Below are 19,554 nucleotides of genomic sequence, written 5' to 3'. Positions count from 1 at the left end.
GAGCTGACAAGAGGCTAGATCCCAGGACCCCAGGATCATGACCTGAGCTGAAGGCAGCCTTAACTGCCTTCCAGGCATCCCTTTTTTAAAAGATTGTATTTATTTATTTGAGAGAGAGAGAGGGAAAGAGCACAAATGGGGGTGGATGGGCAGAGGGAGAGGGAAGGCAGACTCCCTTGCTGAGCAGGGAGCCCACCTTGCCCTGGACCCTGGGATCCTGATCTGAGTTAAAGGCAGATGCTTAACCAACTGAGCCACCCAGGTACCCCTATTAGTATTTCTTCAGAGAAACATTGTTATCATTTGGGGCAAGGTAATTCTTTGTTATTTGGAACTGTTCTCTGAGTTACAGAACGTTTACCATCCCAGGCCTTCAGACACTAAATGCCAATGTTCATCACATTGTGATAAACAAAAATGCCTTCACGTATTTCCAGGCAGCCCTTGGTTGAGATCTATTGAGTTCTAGATGGTTCTTAAAAATTTCTCCTGGTCTTAGCATTTTGTGCATAAGCAAAATTTTCAACTGTTTCAGTTTTGTCAGAGTATTATGGAGCTATATAGAACAGTGACTTGCAATGACAGATGGTGGTGGGCAGGATTGTGATATCAAACTGGAAGAAAAAGAGGAGGGTAGTAATTGAATTACTCATACACTCAAAAACAAACACCCAGATTCTAATATACCTCCACCTGCCACTTCTCTCCTCTGAGTCCCCGCTTACACCCAGTTGAGAGTCCCCGCATAAAGATGAGAATATTTTATGTGAAGATTATGGAATCAGAATTAGCAATAGGCATAGGGAGAATAACATTCTCCTTAAATACAGTAGATTTTTCTCCCAAACCTGTTCTTTATTCTTCTGTATTTATTTTTATTTATTTACTTATTAATATAATTTTTTTAAAAGAGAACACATGCGTGCATGCAGGGAGGGGCAGAGGGAGAGGAAGAAGAGAGGGAATCTTAAGTAGGCTCCATGCGCAGTACAGAGATCATACCTGAAATCAAGAGTCGGACACTTAACCGACTGAGCCACCTACATGTTCCCTCCTGTAATTACTTTTAAATCTATATACCAAGTAACTGGGACTAGAAACAAACCATTCTTAACTGTTTTATCTCTTACATCCAATTTTCAATTTTGCCTCCTAAATATCCTCCTTGTCCTTACATCTCCCACTTTAAATTTTAAAATCTCTCATCTAGGGATCCCTGGGTGGCTCACTGGTTGAGCGTCTGTCTGCCTTTGGCTCAGGGCGTGATCCCAGACTTCCGAGATCGCATCCCACATCGGGCTCCCTGTGAGGAGCCTGCTTGTTCCTCTGCCTATGTCTCTGCCTTCTCTGTGTCTCTCATGAATAAATAGATCTTTAAAAAAAAAAATCTCTCATCTAGAGCAGTGCCACAGTCTGTTAACATGTCTTCCTGCCTTTGACATCCTCTCTCATTCTCCCTTCCACACTTAACCCAGAGAAATAAAAAAGAAAATCTCCTCAGGTCACTTCCCTGCCTAATCCTTCAGTGGTTTCTCATTACCTATCAATTGAAGACACTTCTTTACATGACACCCAAGGACCTCTGGGACTTGGTATCAGCTTGCCTCATCCCCTGATGCTCTTCTTTTTTTTTTTTTTTTTTTTTTAACAAGAGAACAAATCTACACCTTTATTTATTTAGTTTTCAGTAAGTTTAAATGCTTGAGGGGTACAGCATCACACGGATTCTGTGGCCAGTGGCTTTCGCAGGAAGGTTGCTTCGGAATTTGGCACAAACCATGCTGCTGTTTCCATGAGCACGAGTTACTTTTCCCCAGATTACTCTGGTTTTGTTTAGTTTGCCACCAGGAGTTACTGTGTTGTTCTTTGCTTTGTACACATAAGCACAACGCTTGCCAAGATAGAATTCTGTTTCATCTTGAGCATAAACACCTTCGATCTTAAGTAGAGCTGTGTGCTCCCTCTGGTTCTGGAGACCCTGTTTATAGCCAGCAAAAATGGCCTTGGACCAAAGCCTTCCAGACATAGTTGTCGCTTTAGGAGTCCTGTTCCCAGCAGGCCGCACTCAGTTGGCACCCAAAGTTCAGGAACAGGAGCACTTCTCACCTCCACAAGCTCCAAGATGGCCACTCTTCTTGTTTACATTCTGTCCCACTCACAATTTCCCAGAGATGGTGTGCTGTTTCATGCCTCTGTGCCTTTGCATATGCTGTTCTCTTCGCCTGGAATGACCTTATTCTTTCTTGTCTTGGAGGCAATATAGTGTGGTGATTAAAACATAGACTCTGGAGCCAAACTGCCTATGTTTAAATCCAGCCATGCCACTTATTATTTGTGTGACCTTGGGTAAGTTATTTAACTTCTCTGTGTCTTTCTTTATCTATAAAATGGAATTAATGATAATATCTATTTTATAACTTAGTTATGAAGTTTGAGTGAATTAATATATGTAAAGTGCTTGGGACAGAACCTGGCACATACTAAGTAATGTGCAAGTGTTTGCTGTTATCATAAATTCATGACTTACTATTTGTCCCCCATGACCTAGAGAGTCTTCTCTACTGTGAGGCCTTTCCTGATCACCCTTCTGTCCCCCAGACAGAAAGTCAATCCAATCACTCCCTTCTCTAAGCCATCCCTGTATCTTAAACATGCCCCTGTCATTGCCCTTATTTGTGCTATATTGTGTTTTTTTTAAATGCTGTACCCTACTACACTCTGAGATTCTTGAAAGACTTGTGTCTTACTGATTCTTGTGTCCCTAGTACTTGGCACAGGGTTTGGTACATAGAGGATCACAGTGCATTTTTCTGAATGACCAAATGAACTAAAACTCTGAAAGCATTGGCATGGCATAGGAGACCCTTCCTGTTCTGCCCCTGTAAACCTCATCCCTTATTGTTCCCTTTTCTAGGAATGCATTAAGTCTCCAGGGATTTGACTTGATGCTGGTCCCTTTTCCTGGAAAACCTTTTTCTTTTTACAGAGACTACTCATTTGTGAACCCACTCAAGTGTGACTTTCCCTGTGAATCCTAGATTATAAATTTCATGAGTGCAGGGACCTTGGGAATTTTATTTACTTCTGTATCCTTGCCTATCAGTGCTTGGCACATATTAAGTGGTCAATACATATTTGTTAAATAAATGAATGTTGAAGTGCTTTCTAGGTCCTTTGGGGGGAATTAATCCTTCCCTCTTCAATACTGTCTGAGTACTTGGTTCAAATATCTCTCATAGCACTTGCCTTACTGTATTATAATTATTAGATTACCTGTACTTTGCCCCAGTCTACCATAAACTCCTGAGGACTGGGACCACAGTATCTTAGGTTCTGATTCTGCTCCAAGACCTAAGGCAGTGCCTGCTACATTGTAGGTAAAAATTTATTGAATAAACAATAATCATTCTTATTTGGGGATGTCCTTTCAGGGTCTGGATAATAAACTATTTAACAAATATTATTGCAAAACAACTTTATGCCCAGCACTATGCTAGATACTCCAGGGAACATAAAAGAAATTTAAGATGAAAGTATGAGTCCTCATGGGACTTCGTATTAGGGGATAATATTATAAAAAATTAAGAAGTAATGATAAAAAATCATATGTGGTCCATTACAGAATTGTTGTTTAGTTGGTAAGGGTTAAGAGTTCAAAGGAAAAGCTCAGTGTTGTTTTTAGTGCTCAGAGCACCTTTAAGGGTTGAAAAGATTTGCCTAGGTAGAGGGGAGTAGTGACCTATAACCACTCAATAAGTGGTGCTTGCTGTTCTCTTTCCTTTGTGCATGCACATGTGCTTACTTTATCCGTACACAATGATAAAAACAAGTTGAGTTAAATTTGAACTCTAGAAAGTTAGATGTACCAAGTAACTTAGTCCCACATACCAGCATCACATTTAAATACCAAGAATCTGTTGAATGTTCAAGCCTCAGTTTCTCCTTAGTAACATCAGAAATAAGTATATCTAACGTGCAGGGTTATTATGAGAGCTAAATAGATAAGTGCATATTGAAAGAGCTAAGCATTGTGCCTTGCATGTAGTAAAACTGATCAATAATTTCTTCTTTTTGTGTGTGGAAAAGGAGAGGCTTGTGTAGTAAAACTAGAGCCGGGACTGGTGATGATGAGAGCAATAGTAATAATTACTGCCAGTGTTTACTGATCCCATTTCTATGGGCCAGGAATTGTGCTAAGTGCTTTTTATATATTAACTCTTTAAATTCTAGTAACATCTCTGTGAAATGGATGCTTTTATCATTTGTATTTTACAGATGAAGAATCTAAGGCACAGAGATTAAATAGCCTGCCCACGGTCATGCAGCCTTAAATGGCAGAGCTGGAGCAGCCTTAAATGGCAGAGCTGGAATTTGAACTAGACAGTTTGGTTCTACTGTCTGCCCCCTATAGGGTGAACTAAGAAAGTGGAGGTTTCTGAATGTCAAGCAGAGAAGGTATAAAAATCTTGGAACATTAGGAACATTGTACTTCTGTTATTGATGTATTACAAGTAATTTTGCCATAGTCTTACCACATTAAATAGTATACATTTGAATGGTAAAGGTTAATTTGGTTAATTTCTTCTTACTCCCTTAAAGTAAAATGATTTCTTCTATTGGTTGCAATAGGGAGTTTTATTATTATTAAAAGGTTCAAGGATATACTAATTCTTTTAGGTTCAGCACTTTAGAATGCTCTGTAAACCTTTGCTCCTTTTGTAGGATTGAGCAGCCAATAGATTGTCCTCTGCCCTGCCTAGTGGGATGGTTTCCATCTTATCGCTTATGAGTGAATCATTTTCCCTAATTGGTTTTGTCAAACTTGATGTTTCAGCCATCCACAACTGTAAGACAGACGGTGTAAGAGACCGCTCATATTCTTTCTAGTGATAACCTTTCCACAACATGTAGCTTCCCCTTTCATACCTTGTGTCCACTTCCCTTGTGCCTCTAAATATATCAGATAACAACTTGAAATACCTGTTTTGGGGGATGCCTGGGTGGCTCAGCGGTTTAGAGCCTGTCTTTGGCCTGGGGCATGACCCTGGAGACCCAGGATCGAGTCCCACATCAGGCTCCCTGCATGGAGCCTGCTTTTCCCTCTGCCTGTGTCTCTGCCTCTCTCTCTCTCTGTATGACTATCATAAATAAATAATAATTAAAAAAAAAAGATTTTATTTATTTATTCATGACAGACAGAGAGAGAGAGAGAGAGAGAGAGGCAGAGACACAGGCAGAGGGAGAAGCAGGCTCCATGCACCGGGAGCCCGACGTGGGATTCGATCCCGGGTCTCCAGGATCACGCCCTGGGCCAAAGGCAGGCGCCAAACCGCTGCGCCACCCAGGGATCCCTAAATAATATCTTAAAAAAAGAAATACTTGTTTTGGGACCCATATTTGGACAGAAATAAGGAAACATTCTTAGGTATATATGGAATTCTTCTGTTCTGGAATTGACTGCAGATTTTTGTATTTCTGACCTAAAATTTCATATCTGAAAACTATACTGGACTTTAGTCTTTGCAATAGAGATGACTTTGTTCAATTATACCTACTGTGCACAGGGGATAGAGAGAGAAATAAATTGTTCCAACCCTCAAATTACTCACAGATGGGAAGACAGCCTTATAAATAAGTATGTACATAAATTGCTGATACTGTGACAAAAAATGTGTCCACACACACACACACACACACAAATGTGTCCATATTACAAAGGACCAAAAGGGAGTGTGATCAGATTTGGTAGGAGAGAGTTAAGAAAGGCCTCATAGAAGAGGAGATGCTTGAAAAGAGTCTTAAAATATAAATAGGTGTTTATCATATGGTTGAGGCAAAAAGAGCATTCCAGGCAGAGGGTGTGAAACACTGCAGTTCATTTAGGCAGCTTCAAATAGTTTGCCATACCTGGAGCAAATTATGAGGCTGAAAAAGATGTCAGGAGCCAAGTCATGTAAAGCCTTTTATGCCAGGTTAAATAAAGAGTTTGGGCTTCTATAGTTCCATGCACTGGAATGGTCTGATGTGGAATCCCTAACCTCATTCCACCCCTGTAGAAATGCTGGATAAAAAGTCTCTAATACAGAGGTGAGCTTGAAAGCAAGAAAGAGAAATCCTCAGATGCCAGGAAGACAGAGGAAATTCAAACCCTGAGCTTTAAGTGGGAGCTGAAGCTAAGCAGTTTTATGAAACCAGCTATAATGCTTGGGGTGTGAGGCTTTAGGGCCAGTATGGGAACTGCAGATAAGGCCTAGGGCTAGTAATTCTCACATGAAGCTGGGAGCCAAAACAGGTCTACCATGTTTGTGAAAATGAACTAGAAAAATTCCATCCACTAGTCCAAGGAAATAGCATGAAGACTGTGATCTTCTCAGGGGTTTTGGATGGAAAAAGAATTGACTACAATAAATTAGAACCCAACACTTATTACTATGCATAGTTTTAAATTTACACTCTTGGCAAAACTGAAAATATTAGCATAAAAATTGGTATAGACCAGAGAAATCCAGAGGCTTTGGCCAAGGCAAATGTGAAATTACCCCGTTGAAACATCTCACAATCTAGGGCACCAGACTCCCATAGAAAATAGTCTCCATTAAAGATGAACTTATGGCCAAAATTACAAACTCTCCAAGAAAGTTAATTTCCTAGAGAGAGATGAACAAACAGATAAATAATAGCATTTCTACCCCCAAGAAATGATGAAAATAGTACAACCTCAAAGAGATCTTTTTGTGAATTTCCACAGAGATAAAGAAGAAATTAGAAATTATTAGAAAGAACAGGATAGTATGAAAAGAAAATGGGCAGATTTTGAGGAAAACGTTAAGTCATTCAATGAAAAAATTATTTGTTGATGCAGAAACACATTGCACAGGTTAAAAGAAGACTATAGCTACAGAGAGAAATGGAGGATTGGAAGCTTGATGTGAGGAAATAACTTAGAATGCATCACAGGAAAATAGAGAAAAATATGAAAGAACAGTTAAGGTACACAAAGGACAGACAAGTCGTTTATATTTCTGATAGGGTTCTACAATGGAGGCTTATGAGGAGGATCCTGATACAGATTTCACTGAGCATACATCTTAACAATTGTAAGGGGGAACACTAAAATGATAGCAATAGAATGTATAATTTCCAAACCATAAAGAAAAACTAGATCAAAGAAAACTTAAACTGTTAAAATCAAAGATAGAAAAAAAGCAAAAAGGAAGTGTATCCAGTTATATCAGTAATCATAATAAATTACAAATGGATTAGCCATGCCTGTTAAAAGATAGAGATTCTCAGATTGGATGGGGATGGAGGCAAAATAAAGCCACCATAGGCTATTTAAAGCATAATGACCCAGAAAAGTTAAAAGTCAAGGGATGGAAGACAATATTGAATACATCATAGGCAGGAAATCATCCAAGCAGTGTTTATAATAGAAAAAATATTGGGTGGGGGGACTCTAAATATCCATTAGGGTAATAAATTTTAAGATTCTAAGACATTTGTATATAAAAATAACGGAATACTATTCATTACTATTAAATGGATCAGCTGGATTTATGTATATCAGTATGAATGAATAAAGAAAATATAAGGAGTGAAAAAAGCCTTTTGCAGAATATTATATTTACACTTTACACCTTCCTGTTGAAAATATCCCCTCACCTGGTTTCATTTATTTTGCATTATTTGATACTAATAATACTGCTTTATACTGTAGCAGATCATAACAAAGGACTTGTCTCATTTTTGACTAAAGCACCTAAAGGCCGAGAACAAAGCAGAGTGTTCCCAAATGAGATTCTAGACTATGCAGAACTTGCGAAAGCAGTACCTGAAAACAAATTTTGGAATCCTGAACCCATCACCTTCCCTAGACTGTAAAGAAGGTTGAAGTTAAAGGAAGAAAAGAGAAAAAAATAAAGGAAGAGGGGAAAGAGTTCCTTTGGATAAAGTGGGAGGGCTTGTGGTATTTTCACTTGGGGAACTTAACCTCTTTTCCTGGAGCTGGTGAACACAGAGAGCAGACCTGTGCCTGGGAAAGTCTAAAGACAGAGAGAGTGGCTGCATGGAAAAGCTGTTAACCCTTAGAATTCTTCAGGGCAAAGATGTAGGCACAGCAGAAAAAAATGCTGGCTGGCCTAGAGTAGAATTAAAGGAGTTAGGTTTACAAGGATCCTTGGAAGGACAGCGGCACCCCTACAGGGAGTCTGTGTAAAGTGGTTTGCCAAAAACTGGGGACTTGTAAGTGGCTGGCTGGAAGAGGCATTGCCAGCATTACCAGAACTGCAGGTGAGGGAGGTCTCAACAGTGGGAGTTCTCCAAGGAACTACAGACCCTTCTCGTATGAGAAAGAGTCAGTCTTACATATCTGTCAGTCTAGAGAGCACACAAAAACCTGATTAGTATGATTAGTATAGTATTACAAAAGAAGGGAAGGCTTTTCCTGTCCCTTCTCCTTTTCCCAGCTTCAAACTTGGAAGGGTCAGAGGTCAAAGCAAACAAGCAAGGGAGGAAGGGAAGCAGGGATGGGGAGAGATCTCCCACCGACATCTCCTACCAGGGAAGGGAATTGAGACTTTTTTTTTAGTTGGTTTGTATTGAACTATGACCTGCATATAGAAAAGTGGACAAATAATGAGTGTACATCTTGACAGATTTTCACAAAGCGAACATACCTGTGTCACCACTATCCAGTTCAAGAAACAGAACGTTACCAGAATCCCAGAAGCCCTCTGCCCCTCTTCCTTTCCCTAACTGGCTGACCTCCCCTAGGATAGTAACCATGGAAGATAAGATTTTTTTTAAATTATAGATTAATTTATAAAGGTAATTATAAAAGTACCTTTGTCATTTAGTCTTTCAGCTTAATTTTCTTAAATTCTTAGTCGAAATAATTTCGGAACTACAGAATGGTTGCAAGAGTACAAACAACTTCCCCATCCCCTTCACCCAGATTCCTTAATTGTTTATATTTTACCCTTAATGCAAAGATGCGTATCAACTTTAAGGTGGTGATTTATTTTAGATACAAGAGAGGAATGAGTTTAGTGAAGGATGCCAGGAGACAAACTTTAGAATGTTTCGTTATTCTATTATGCAAAATGTTAACTTTTTTCCCTATTATAAACAGTTACTCTGTACCTTTTTATGTGTTTGAAGTTTTTAAAATTTTTTCAAACAAAGTTTGAATTTTTATCATCCAGGAAGTGGGGAGTTGTTGAAGTGTGCTTTTTATTGTTGAAATAAATATGCCTTACGACTTCTTTGCTCTCCGTCCTTGCCTCTAAATTAAGACACTTAAGTGAGCTATAGGGTTGATTCACCTTAGTATCGTTTTTCTTTTCTTCCCATCCTTATTGCCTCTCTCTGCTAAGTGCCCAGCGGTGTCTGACATGGTTAGATTAAAACTTGCACTTTTCCTAATAGATGTAACTCTCTTCCTGATTTGCAGTAAGCGGGACCTGCTTTTAAGCAATTACCCATCATTTGGGGCCATCATACACACTGTGCTTTGGTTCAGGTCATAATCAATAATTCATATGTCAGTAGGAGCCCCATTAGCTCAGGTGAAGGCAGATGTTTTTCTAATGAAAATGTTCCATTTTCCAAATGACTTTTCTTTTTCCCAGAGAGTTGTGGTTATAGAAGACATAAAAAGATGGAAAACTATGTTGGAGCTTCCTGATCAGACCAAACAGAATCTAGTTGAAGCTTTACAAGAATTAAAGAAGAAAATACCCTCCAGGGAAGTGTTAAAATCAACAAGGATAGGTATGTTCCTTCTGAGTTTTATGGAAAGGGCTTATATCTTTGTCTCTTCCCTTCTTCCTTTCCTCCTTCCCTCAAATATGAAGTTACTTATCATATCAGTGCTTTTCAAACTGTAGTGAAGGACCATTGCTTAAAAAATTATCTGTTGGTTGCAGACCAGTACTTTTAAAATATGTAATAAAAATTGCCAAAAAAAATAAACCATACAAAATACAGGCCCCACCTTTTTTATTATTAGATTCAACAGATAGAAAATTGCTCTGTCAAATTGCTATTCAAGTTTCTAAATGTTTACTTCAGTTTCTGTACTTAACTCATGGACTGGTAACCAGCAGTGCTCTAAGGATAACTAACCTTTTGAGAGTGTTTGATGTTGGGTGTACAGAAATGTGTGACATGTGGTTCGTGACCGCAAGGAACTTAGGGTTTGGTGGGAGAAACAAGCAGGCGAACAATCAAGAGCAGGAAATATTGGAGGTTATAAACAAAAACATATAAATAGCATCCTGGCTATCATTCTGATCTGTGCAAAGTACACGCTGGCGCAAAGGACAGAGCAGTCACTTACATCTGGGGAATTCAGAAAAGGCCTCACAGAAGAAATGGCATTTCAGCTGCATCTTGATGTTCAATCGTGGCTTTTCTGTCCTGAGTGGAAATAACTTGCAGAGTGTGATTTGTGAAAGCAAGATGAGAGCAACATTTGCCGCTACATCATTTATTATAACATCAAGATATTTAAAAGGTAAGTCAAGGACTATGTTGAATTGCCATTTTAGTACAGTACACAACTGTGCATAATATGCAAGGGAGGGCCAACATGTGTTCCTCAAGCTGCTCCCAACTCCCTAGGGAGTCCAAGGTGGTCATTCACAGCTGCTGTTCTTGCCCTTGCCAGTGCTACCATTGCCTTCTCTGCCTCCCCCTGACCTCTTGTTCATGAGAAGCAAAAGAGAGAGTAGCTTCAGACTGGCGCTAACAGCTGGCAAGAGCTATGTGAAATCCCCCAGAGGGTCCCCCAAGAGTCTTGAGAGTTGCACCCCTGTAACATAAACCAGAATCCGAGAAAATGAGATGCTTAAAGAACATAAAACCCTATCATTATAGCCAAGGAGATTTTCCCATCTGCTGCTGGATTTTCTCTTTATAGGTTGTGGTCACTAGAGGGCAATAATACCATTCATATGAGCTGATAAGATATCTCCACCAGTAGAGGGTACTAGTGATTAATATTTTATGACATGTATATATGTACATATGTGTATGTTCATATTTAGGCACACATCACAAATACCATTTCTGATCAAATCTTAAATATCAATGGAATAGGCTGGGATTGTCCTATAAATACAGAACACATGATCATTTTAAAATCTATATTTCTATATTTCTACTTGTGGGGTGCCTGGCTGGCTCAGTTAGTAGAACATGCGATTCTTGATCTTACGGTTGTTGAGTTCAAGCCCCACATTGGGCATAGAGATTACTTAAAAAAAAATTATTTCCAAAAAAATAAAAATAAAAAAATAAAAAATAAATAAATAAAGTATTTCCATTTGTCCTTTGAGTACAGTTGTGAGTGTGCTTTTAAGAATGGGTGTGTCTGTCTAGTGTTCATGGATTTCAATTCAGGGATCCTAATGAAACTATAACAAGGGGGCCTGACTTAGGAGGAGTTGGAAAGCATCCAGCTTTTGAGTCCTGACCCTACCCCAAGCCTTCCCTAAACCAGAGACTGTATGGAATATAGGGGTTTCTTGGTTCCTTTGTAGTTACTTTAGTTGCTAGGCTGAAGATTCATTTGGATCATTGCCTGAGAAAGTTTACATTCTTCCACCTTTATCCTTCTGCCTGCCCCTACCCTGTGGGTTTTAAGGAACAAATACTGACTGACTACTTTCTTTGTGCTAGGAACTGTGTTAGCATGATAATGAAGGAGATAGATATTAGCCCCACCTTTTTGGATCCTGCAGTCTAATGGAAGGACAGACAGTCTAACAAGACTTTATCATATCGTGTGATGAGTGCTGATGATGAGTACAAGCTAGCCAATGGAGCATACCTGTTGGAAGTAGAGAAGGTGTTGAAGAACATGTTAGGCAGTGGGTAACATCATGTGAGCTGTACAGAGTGCTGGAGGTGGGGGTGGAACATGATGCATTCCAGAAACTAGAAGTTTGGTGTGTTTGAAATGTAGTTAGTTGGAAAGAGTGTGGCAAGAAGTGAAACTAGGGAGATGGACCAGATGGACCAGATGGAGAAGGCTCTTTGTAAGCCTGTTTGGTCTTAGTGTGTGTATTAGTTATCTATCTTTGGGTAAAAAATACCCCCAAATTCAGCAGCTTAAGTATTTGTTATCTCACATAGTTTTTCTGAGGGTCAGGAATCTGGAAGCTGCTTATTTGGGTGATTCTAGCTCAGGATCTCTTAAGAGGTTACAGTCAAGCTGTTGGTTGGGGCTGCAGTCATCTGAAAGTTTCAACAGGGCTTGAGCATCTCAAAATGGCTCACTCCCAGGACTACTGGTAGGAGGCCTCAGTTCCTCATCACCTGGGCCTCTCCTTATGGCCGCTCATGACATGGCAAGTGATCCAAGAGAGAAAAGCCAAGATGGATGCCACAGTGTCTTTCATAGCCTAATCCTGGAAGTGGCATGCTCATAGAAGAAATGACATATCTGTTGTATTCTATTGGTTACATGGACCAACCCAGGTACAATCTGGGGCCCAACTGAATACAAGAGTTAATACCAAGAGGTAAGGATCATTGGAGGCTATTAGTAGACCAACTACCACAGTATATATTTCTTAAATATTTTACTTCTTGGATCCGTGGATTTATGATCATTTGTAGAAATTTTATAGCCATCATCTCATCAGAAGTGCCTCTTTTTCATTCTCGGTGTTCCTTCCTTTTAGGATTCTACAGTTAGAAGTATGTTAGACCTTTTATTTTCCAAACGGCTTAGCTTGTCAGTCATCATCCTATTTCCTTATCTCACAGAATTCCAGGAAATTTCTTCAGATATATGTCTTCAAAGTCATTAATTCTCTCTTCAGCTTACTCTAATCTGCTATTTAACTCATTCATGGAGTTCTTTGTTTCAAAGCCATTTTACATTTTTACAAGATTTTCCCCCCAAATCTGTCTCTTTTCAATATTATTTGTACATCTGTGTCATTATACCTTTTATTTCTTTATTTTTTTAAAAGATTGACTTATTTTACCAGGGAGAGAGAGAGAGAGAGAAAGCCTGTATGTGCAAGCAGGAGGGCGCAGAGGGAGAGGGAGAAAGGGGTCCTCAAGCAGACTCTCTGCTGAGTTTGGAACCCAGTGGGGGGCTTGATCCCAGGACCTTGAGGTCATGACCTGGGTTGAAGTCAGACACTTAACCCATTGAACCACCCAGGTGCCCCTCTGCCTATTATTTCTTTAGACATTAATGTATGGTTCTTCTGTATTCTTCATCTAACTATTCTAGTATTTGTGGCCCTTGAGAGTTTAAATCTTTGTTTTCTGACTCTCATGGTGCTTGCTTTTCCATTTTTTAAAGATTTTATTTATTTATTCGTGAGAGACACGGAGAGAGGCAGAGGGAGAAGCAGGCTCCTCCCAGGGAGCCCGATGCAGGACTCGATCCAAGGACCCCAGGATTGCAACCTGAGCTAAAGACAGACACGCAACCAATGAGCCACCCAGGTGCCCAGTGCTTGCCTTTCCATGTGCTTGTTGACTTTTAATTGGGGGCTCACTTTTTTTCTTTTAATCCATGGGAATTCCGTGGTATTGGGTTGGAGCTTCCCTCTAGAGGGGATTTTTTTTTTTTTTTTTTAGTTTCTGCTAGTAGTCAAGGGCCACTTCTGACCTTGAGTACTTTAGCATACATTGCAAGGATCCCAGCTCAGTATCAGAGTCCCATGATTAGCTCTCCCAGTTCACCACTGGCTCAAAGTTAAGTTTTTGAGCAGCATTTCTGTTAACATCACCCCTCAGGATAACCCTACTCCTTTAGCTTCTGCTTATGTTTTTGGAGGAGGGAATGAGGTGACTTTTATCCAGAATCTAGTTTATTGCGGTGCAAGGCTAGCTTTAGTCCACCAGAGAGCCTGAGAGCTTAAGGATAGTAAGTGGTTGTTATAGAAGGGTTTTGAATGGAGGAGTGACATATTCAGATTTGTGTTTTAGAAAAATCTGTCTACCATGTGGGAAAAGTGTTGGAGAGAAGCAAACATAGAGATAGGAAGCCTAGTTAAGAAGCAATTAAAACATCTAGGTGAAAAAAAAATAAAATAAAAAAATAAAACATCTAGGTGAGGGACGCCTGGGTGACTCTGGTTGAGCGTCTGCCTTTGGCTCAGGGGCGTGATCATGGAGTCCCAGGATTGGGTCCTGCATCGGGCTCCCTGCATGGAGCCTGTTTCTCCCTCTGCCTATCTCTCTGTGGGTCTCTCATGAGTAAATAAATAATATCTTTAAATATATATATGTATGTGTTTTAAAAAAAGGTAAGAAATGAGAGTGGTTTAGATAGGATAGCCATTATAGGGATGGAGCAGTGTGCTTGGAATCAAGAGATATAAATGAAATAAAATCCAAAGGACATAGACATTGATTGGATGTTGGGAATGAAGATAAAGAAATGAAGGTTGAGGCCCAGATTCCTAATATGGACAAATTAGTGGATGGCAGTACCACTTACTACCATAGAGGTGGGGGAAATAAGTTCAATTTTAGACCTACTGTATTTGACATACTGTGGACAACCAAGAGGAAATGTCCAAGACATTGGATGTACAAGGCTGAAGCTAAGGAGAGACCCTAGATATATATATTTGAGAGTCATCATCAGCATATAGTTAGAAATTGAGGCAATAGAAATAGGTAAGCTTGCACAGAGAGAATAGCTAAGAGCAAAGCCCAAAGTCCTGAAGCACATCAATACTTAAGAGACTTGTAGAAGGAAACTGAGGTGTGACCAGAAAAACAGAAAGGAAACAGGAGGGAATGCTGTCATGCAGTGGGAGGAGCAGGGTACTGGGGGGGCGGGACTGGGAGGGGGATAGTGCAGGGGTCAGTATGTCCATTGTTGTCAAAGGGCCAAATAAGTGATATCTGGAGATTGCATGTTAGATTTTGCAAAGTAAGGTCAACGATTTTGGTAAGGACAGTTTCAAAAGCACGGTTAGGAGCAGAAGCTTGAAGAGGGAGGAGGAGGTAAGGAAATGACACTGTGACAGTAGGCAGCTCTTTCAAAAAGTTTTGTGTTGAAAGAAAAGAGAGGCAGGAGTATCAGAAAGGGAATGTGGGATGGAAGAAAGTGCTGAGTTTTGGAACAGGAGAGATGCTAACCTGCTGAGTGACAGGCTCACAGAGTTACCTTGTCTGGGAGAATGGACCCGCCTCAGCAAAGCCTGACTGTGGAGGTGAGAGGGAATGAAGACGCCAACGTGCCTTTCCGCTGTGTTGCCCTCTCCTCCGGCTCATTCTGTCTGCCTTCAGACCCTTTAATTGTCTGTTGCCTCTTCCAGGGACCTGGTTCTCTTTTCTAGCCACTTTCCTTTAAAAATGATTGATACAACCGCCTTTTCTGCCCCTCCCACTCCTTTAAACCTTTCTGTCCTGGCTTCTCCCACCCCTCTAGTCTTCCCTCACAGGACACAGTGATTTCTTTCTATCCAAATCCAATAGTTTCATCTCATTTCTCATCTTCCGGGAACGATGAACTTGAGACCATTGATTGCTTACTTTTGTTGACATAAATGACACTGAATTTGTTCCCAATTCTGTGTCTATTTTTTACATGTTACTTCTTTTTTATATGTTTATTTCTTTCATATCCCTTATCTGAGTTTGTAATTATGCATGTACTTCTTTGTTTTTTATTTACCAACTAGCAACTCTATGCCTACAGGACATTGCTCTTTATTCACCAGTACATTTCAGGCATTAGCATGGCTTGTAGCCGCTCAGGATATATTCATCAAATTAGGGATCCCTGGGTGGCTCAACAGTTTAGCGCCTGCCTTCAGCCCAGGGGTGATCCTGGAGACCTGAGATCGAGTCCCATTTCGGGCTTCCTGCATGGAGCCTGCTTCCCTCTGCCTGTGTCTCTGCCTCTTTCTCTCTCTCTCTCTCTCTCTCTCTGTCTCTCATGAATAAATAAAAAAAATTTTTTTAAAAAAAGGATATATTCTTCAAATCAGTGAAAATGACAAGGGCAAAGAAGATTTTCTCCATGGTTCTTTCTAGTTTTATATATCCTGTTTCTTGCCTTTCTCTGTTTCTTTATCCTTGTCCCCTTCCCCTACTGTTCCATAAATCAGCTGCTTTAGAGTTTTTAACCAGAGAGTTGTCCAGTTTAACTGAGGTGACTTAATTCAGGTGACTCTTGGATATGCATCTCCTGTTCTCATTAATTTTTGGAACTTAGACTTTTAGAAATGTTCTGATTTGTAGTCCTGCAACTTTCCTAAAATCTTACTAATTTATTAGGTAAAAATAGCATCTCGTTTTCATTTGTTGCATAAAATGAATTGGTTTTTGTGTTTATCGGTACTTTGTCTTTTTTGTGTGAATTGTTTGTATCATTTGTCCAGTTACACTTGAGAGCTTATCATTTTTGTTATCTCTTTCTGAATTCTGTAAAGTCAGTGTCATAACACTTTTAAATCCGTTTAGCTACTTCAGTTTATAAACAAGGAAACTCAGGTTCAGAGAGATGAAGTGACTTATCTAGGGCCACTTAGTGAGGTTAGCACCAGAAATGTAATGAGAGCCCAGGTCTCTTGAGACAGAGCTGTTTCCTGGTTAGCAGACAGACTGCCATTGTGCCCTGGACCCCAGCCATATGTCCCTTTATTTTATCAGAGCATTTCTCTGGGTTCTGCCATCTGCTCAAACTCACCTTTTTAAGTCAGAATTTAGTGCCTTTTCTTATGTACCCCAGATGGGAGTTTTCTCCTGGTATTCGCATTTTAGTCAATATCCCTAGGATTTTGGTCTGACATAAACTCTTTAGGTAGAAATGTCCAGCAGGCAGTAGGCGCTGAGGGACAGAAGTGCAGATGAGAGATTTAAGACTAACAGTATATTTTTGGAAGTCATCAGCCCAGAAGCATATGCTTACAATCACCTAAGTGGATGAATTCTCTGAGTAAAAGGAAAACAAAAGGCTGGAGAATTGAACCTGAGAGGATGTCTGTGGTGGGGAAGTGGGAGGAAGAAGAGGAGCCGGGTGAAGAGATAAGTGTAATTAAAGAGGGAGAGGGTCAGGGCCGTACAAAGACATGCAGGCCCAGAGAAGAGTGTTTTAAGAGGCAAGAGAAATGTGTGGCCTCACTGTTCTCACATGGTCTGGGAAGTCAAGGGCTAGCTAGGCCAAAGCCTTCAGACCTGGTACTGAATAAAGGGGCTCTGTGACTGGATATCTTTATTATAGAGGAAATAAGTGGGCAAGGGGTATAGGTAAGTGTCTGGTAAGGCAGTGGAGTCAGGCCTTGCCCTCTTAACCTGGTGAGCATGCTCTCCGTTTGCAGTGCTGTGCATATGAATATTCTGGGGGAAGTGTTATATTCGTCCTGTTGATCTGATTTCAGAGATGTCTTGGTTTCATTTATGGTTGGTTAACAACAGCAAAAACCCCTGTACTCAAAATACTTTCCCATCTATGATTTCATTTGATTAGACAACAGTTGTGTGAGGGAAATGTTATGATTGTCTCCATTTTACAAGGGGAAACTGAGGCTTAGTGAGTTTGAAGTAATTTGCCGTCCGTCAGAAAACCAAGTAAGTGAAAAAGCTATAATATACTTGCACCATGTCATGTCACCTCTTGAAACCTAAAGTGCCTTTGTCCATGATAAACTCTTGCTTGCTCTTCAAGACCTGGATGAAACCTGGTCTTCTATGTGAAGCTGAAAATGTTTGGTGAATGAATAAATGAGTTAGTGAGTGGGTGAATGAAATAGGTTTGTGATTTAACTTGCTCAAGGTTGTGGAAAAAGTTAGTGAGTGGCAAGGACCTTTCAAATGGCCTTTTCTTTTCAAGTTGTCCCATACATTGTCATTGCTTCAGCAATCTTGAACTACTTTTAGATTCCTGTGTTCATTTTATGTTGAATAATGTACTGACAAATTGCCACAAAATTAGTGGTTTTTAAAACCTTGAAACACAAATTTATTATCTTACAGTTTTATAGGTCAGAAGACAGGTCCATTGGGCTAAAATCAAGGTGTTGGTAAGGCTGCATCCCTTCCTGGATACTGTAGGGAAGAATCTGTTTCCTTGCCTTTTCCAGTTTCTAGAAGCACCTGCATCCTGTGGCTTATGGCTCCCTTGCTTCATTTGCAGAGCTGGCAATGGTGGGTTGAATTCTTACATCTTATCTCTCCGACACACGCCTTCTGTCTCTTCTACTTTTAAAGACTTGGGTGATTAGATTGGGCCCACTTAGATAATTCAGGCTAATCTTCCCATCTCAGGGTCCTTAACCTTAATCTTGTCCAAGTCCCATTTTCCATGTAAGGTAGCGTATTGACAGGTTCTGAGGATTGGGACATGGATATCCCTGGGGATCAGTTTTTGCTTACCATAGCCCTTAAATTACGTCCTGCTAGTTCAGGTTCTGTCTTCTCCTTCACTGTGCTTCTTGTGTGAGTCCTGTCTTCTTGGATCGTTGTCAAGACTCAGGACAGGCATTTCCTCTTTTCATGGTGTTCCCTAGCCCTTTTGCCAGCTGAATTGACTCCTCTGTCCTTTTGACCCTCCCTGAGGTTCCCCTTCAATACTTAGGATCCTGAACCTACCTGTAACACTTCTGTGTATTTTGTTTTGTTTAGGTGTCTTCTCCTATGCTTAGACCTATTGGAGCTCCTGAGTACAGGATTATCTTGCCCAACATTCCATCCCAGTGTCTAGCACAAGGCCTGGTACATACTTTGTATTTCATAATGTTTGTCAAATGAGTGAAAGACTGCTTCCTGCAGGGAAATTGTCTTAACAGTGTGCCAGGATGCAGAAACCCCCTACCCTTAAACCTAAGGGACTTGACTTAGCTCATAAGACCAGCCAGTGGCACTGCTTGCTTTAAAACATAAAAACTTCATGGACCAAATAATGATTTTGCAGATCATTAACTCCCTTGATGTAGCTACTGACCAACTTATGACCTTGGGGAAGGGTCACAGAGCCTCATATTTTTTTCATCTCAATCAAGAAGAGGTAGGACCGACCATATGATCAACCAGAGGTATGAGCATAGGGTTAAAGCATGAGCTCTGGAGCCACACTGCCTATGTTTGAAACCTGGTCCTACTTCTTACTTGTGGTGTCCTGCAAGTCATTTTATTTCTAATTCCTTGGGTTCTTTACCTATAAAATGGGGAATCATAACAGCACCTGCCTGTTTTGAGGCTTAAACAAGTTAAAGTTAAGTAAAGCATTTTAGCATGGTAGCTAACTGTCATTATTTTACCATGAAATTCCCTCTATGATCTCAAATTTATTATTTCATCTTGTTTGTTTTTTTCTCTAGAAGAAGATTTCCTAGACCTTTTCTCTTCTCTTTTCCTGCTCCAGACTGTCACCCTCTTGCTGACAAATCTTGCATCCTCATGGGCTCTGTTACAGTACTGCCCTTTCTGGAGGGATTTGCTGGTGTTGTCAGCACCTCCTGACCAGTCTGGGTAGGGGAGGGGTCCTGTGGGGCATCTGTGAGGTGTACTGCCTCCTATAGGCCAGAAGCAGTGACCCCGTTGCCCTGGCCTGAGAGTTGAAGCCTTCTG

General features: G+C 40.3%; 2 protein-coding genes across 6 annotated transcripts in view; one reads left to right on the top strand and one right to left on the bottom strand.

The window, feature by feature from the left end:
• Nucleotides 1-19,554, top strand: part of TCEANC2 (transcription elongation factor A N-terminal and central domain containing 2) — a 47,247-nt gene that overhangs the window by 2,217 nt on the left and 25,476 nt on the right. For all 5 annotated transcript variants that reach the window (XM_041771786.1, XM_041771785.1, XM_041771783.1 and 2 more), the window contains exon 3: nucleotides 9,630-9,771. In XM_041771786.1, the coding sequence (XP_041627720.1) occupies nucleotides 9,630-9,771 (142 nt within the window). The remainder of the gene's footprint in view (nucleotides 1-9,629; nucleotides 9,772-19,554) is intronic.
• Nucleotides 1,648-2,059, bottom strand: LOC121500234 (60S ribosomal protein L35a-like). Its single transcript, XM_041771787.1, has one exon. It carries the CDS (start codon nucleotides 2,024-2,026, stop codon nucleotides 1,694-1,696), a length of 333 nt encoding a protein of 110 aa, XP_041627721.1. The 5' UTR covers nucleotides 2,027-2,059; the 3' UTR covers nucleotides 1,648-1,693.

This window comes from Vulpes lagopus, chromosome 10 (genome assembly GCF_018345385.1).
Source record: "Vulpes lagopus strain Blue_001 chromosome 10, ASM1834538v1, whole genome shotgun sequence".
Taxonomy (NCBI): domain Eukaryota; kingdom Metazoa; phylum Chordata; class Mammalia; order Carnivora; family Canidae; genus Vulpes; species Vulpes lagopus.
Note: the sequence above shows the minus strand (reverse complement) of the source record. Positions and strands in the feature narration are given on the sequence as shown.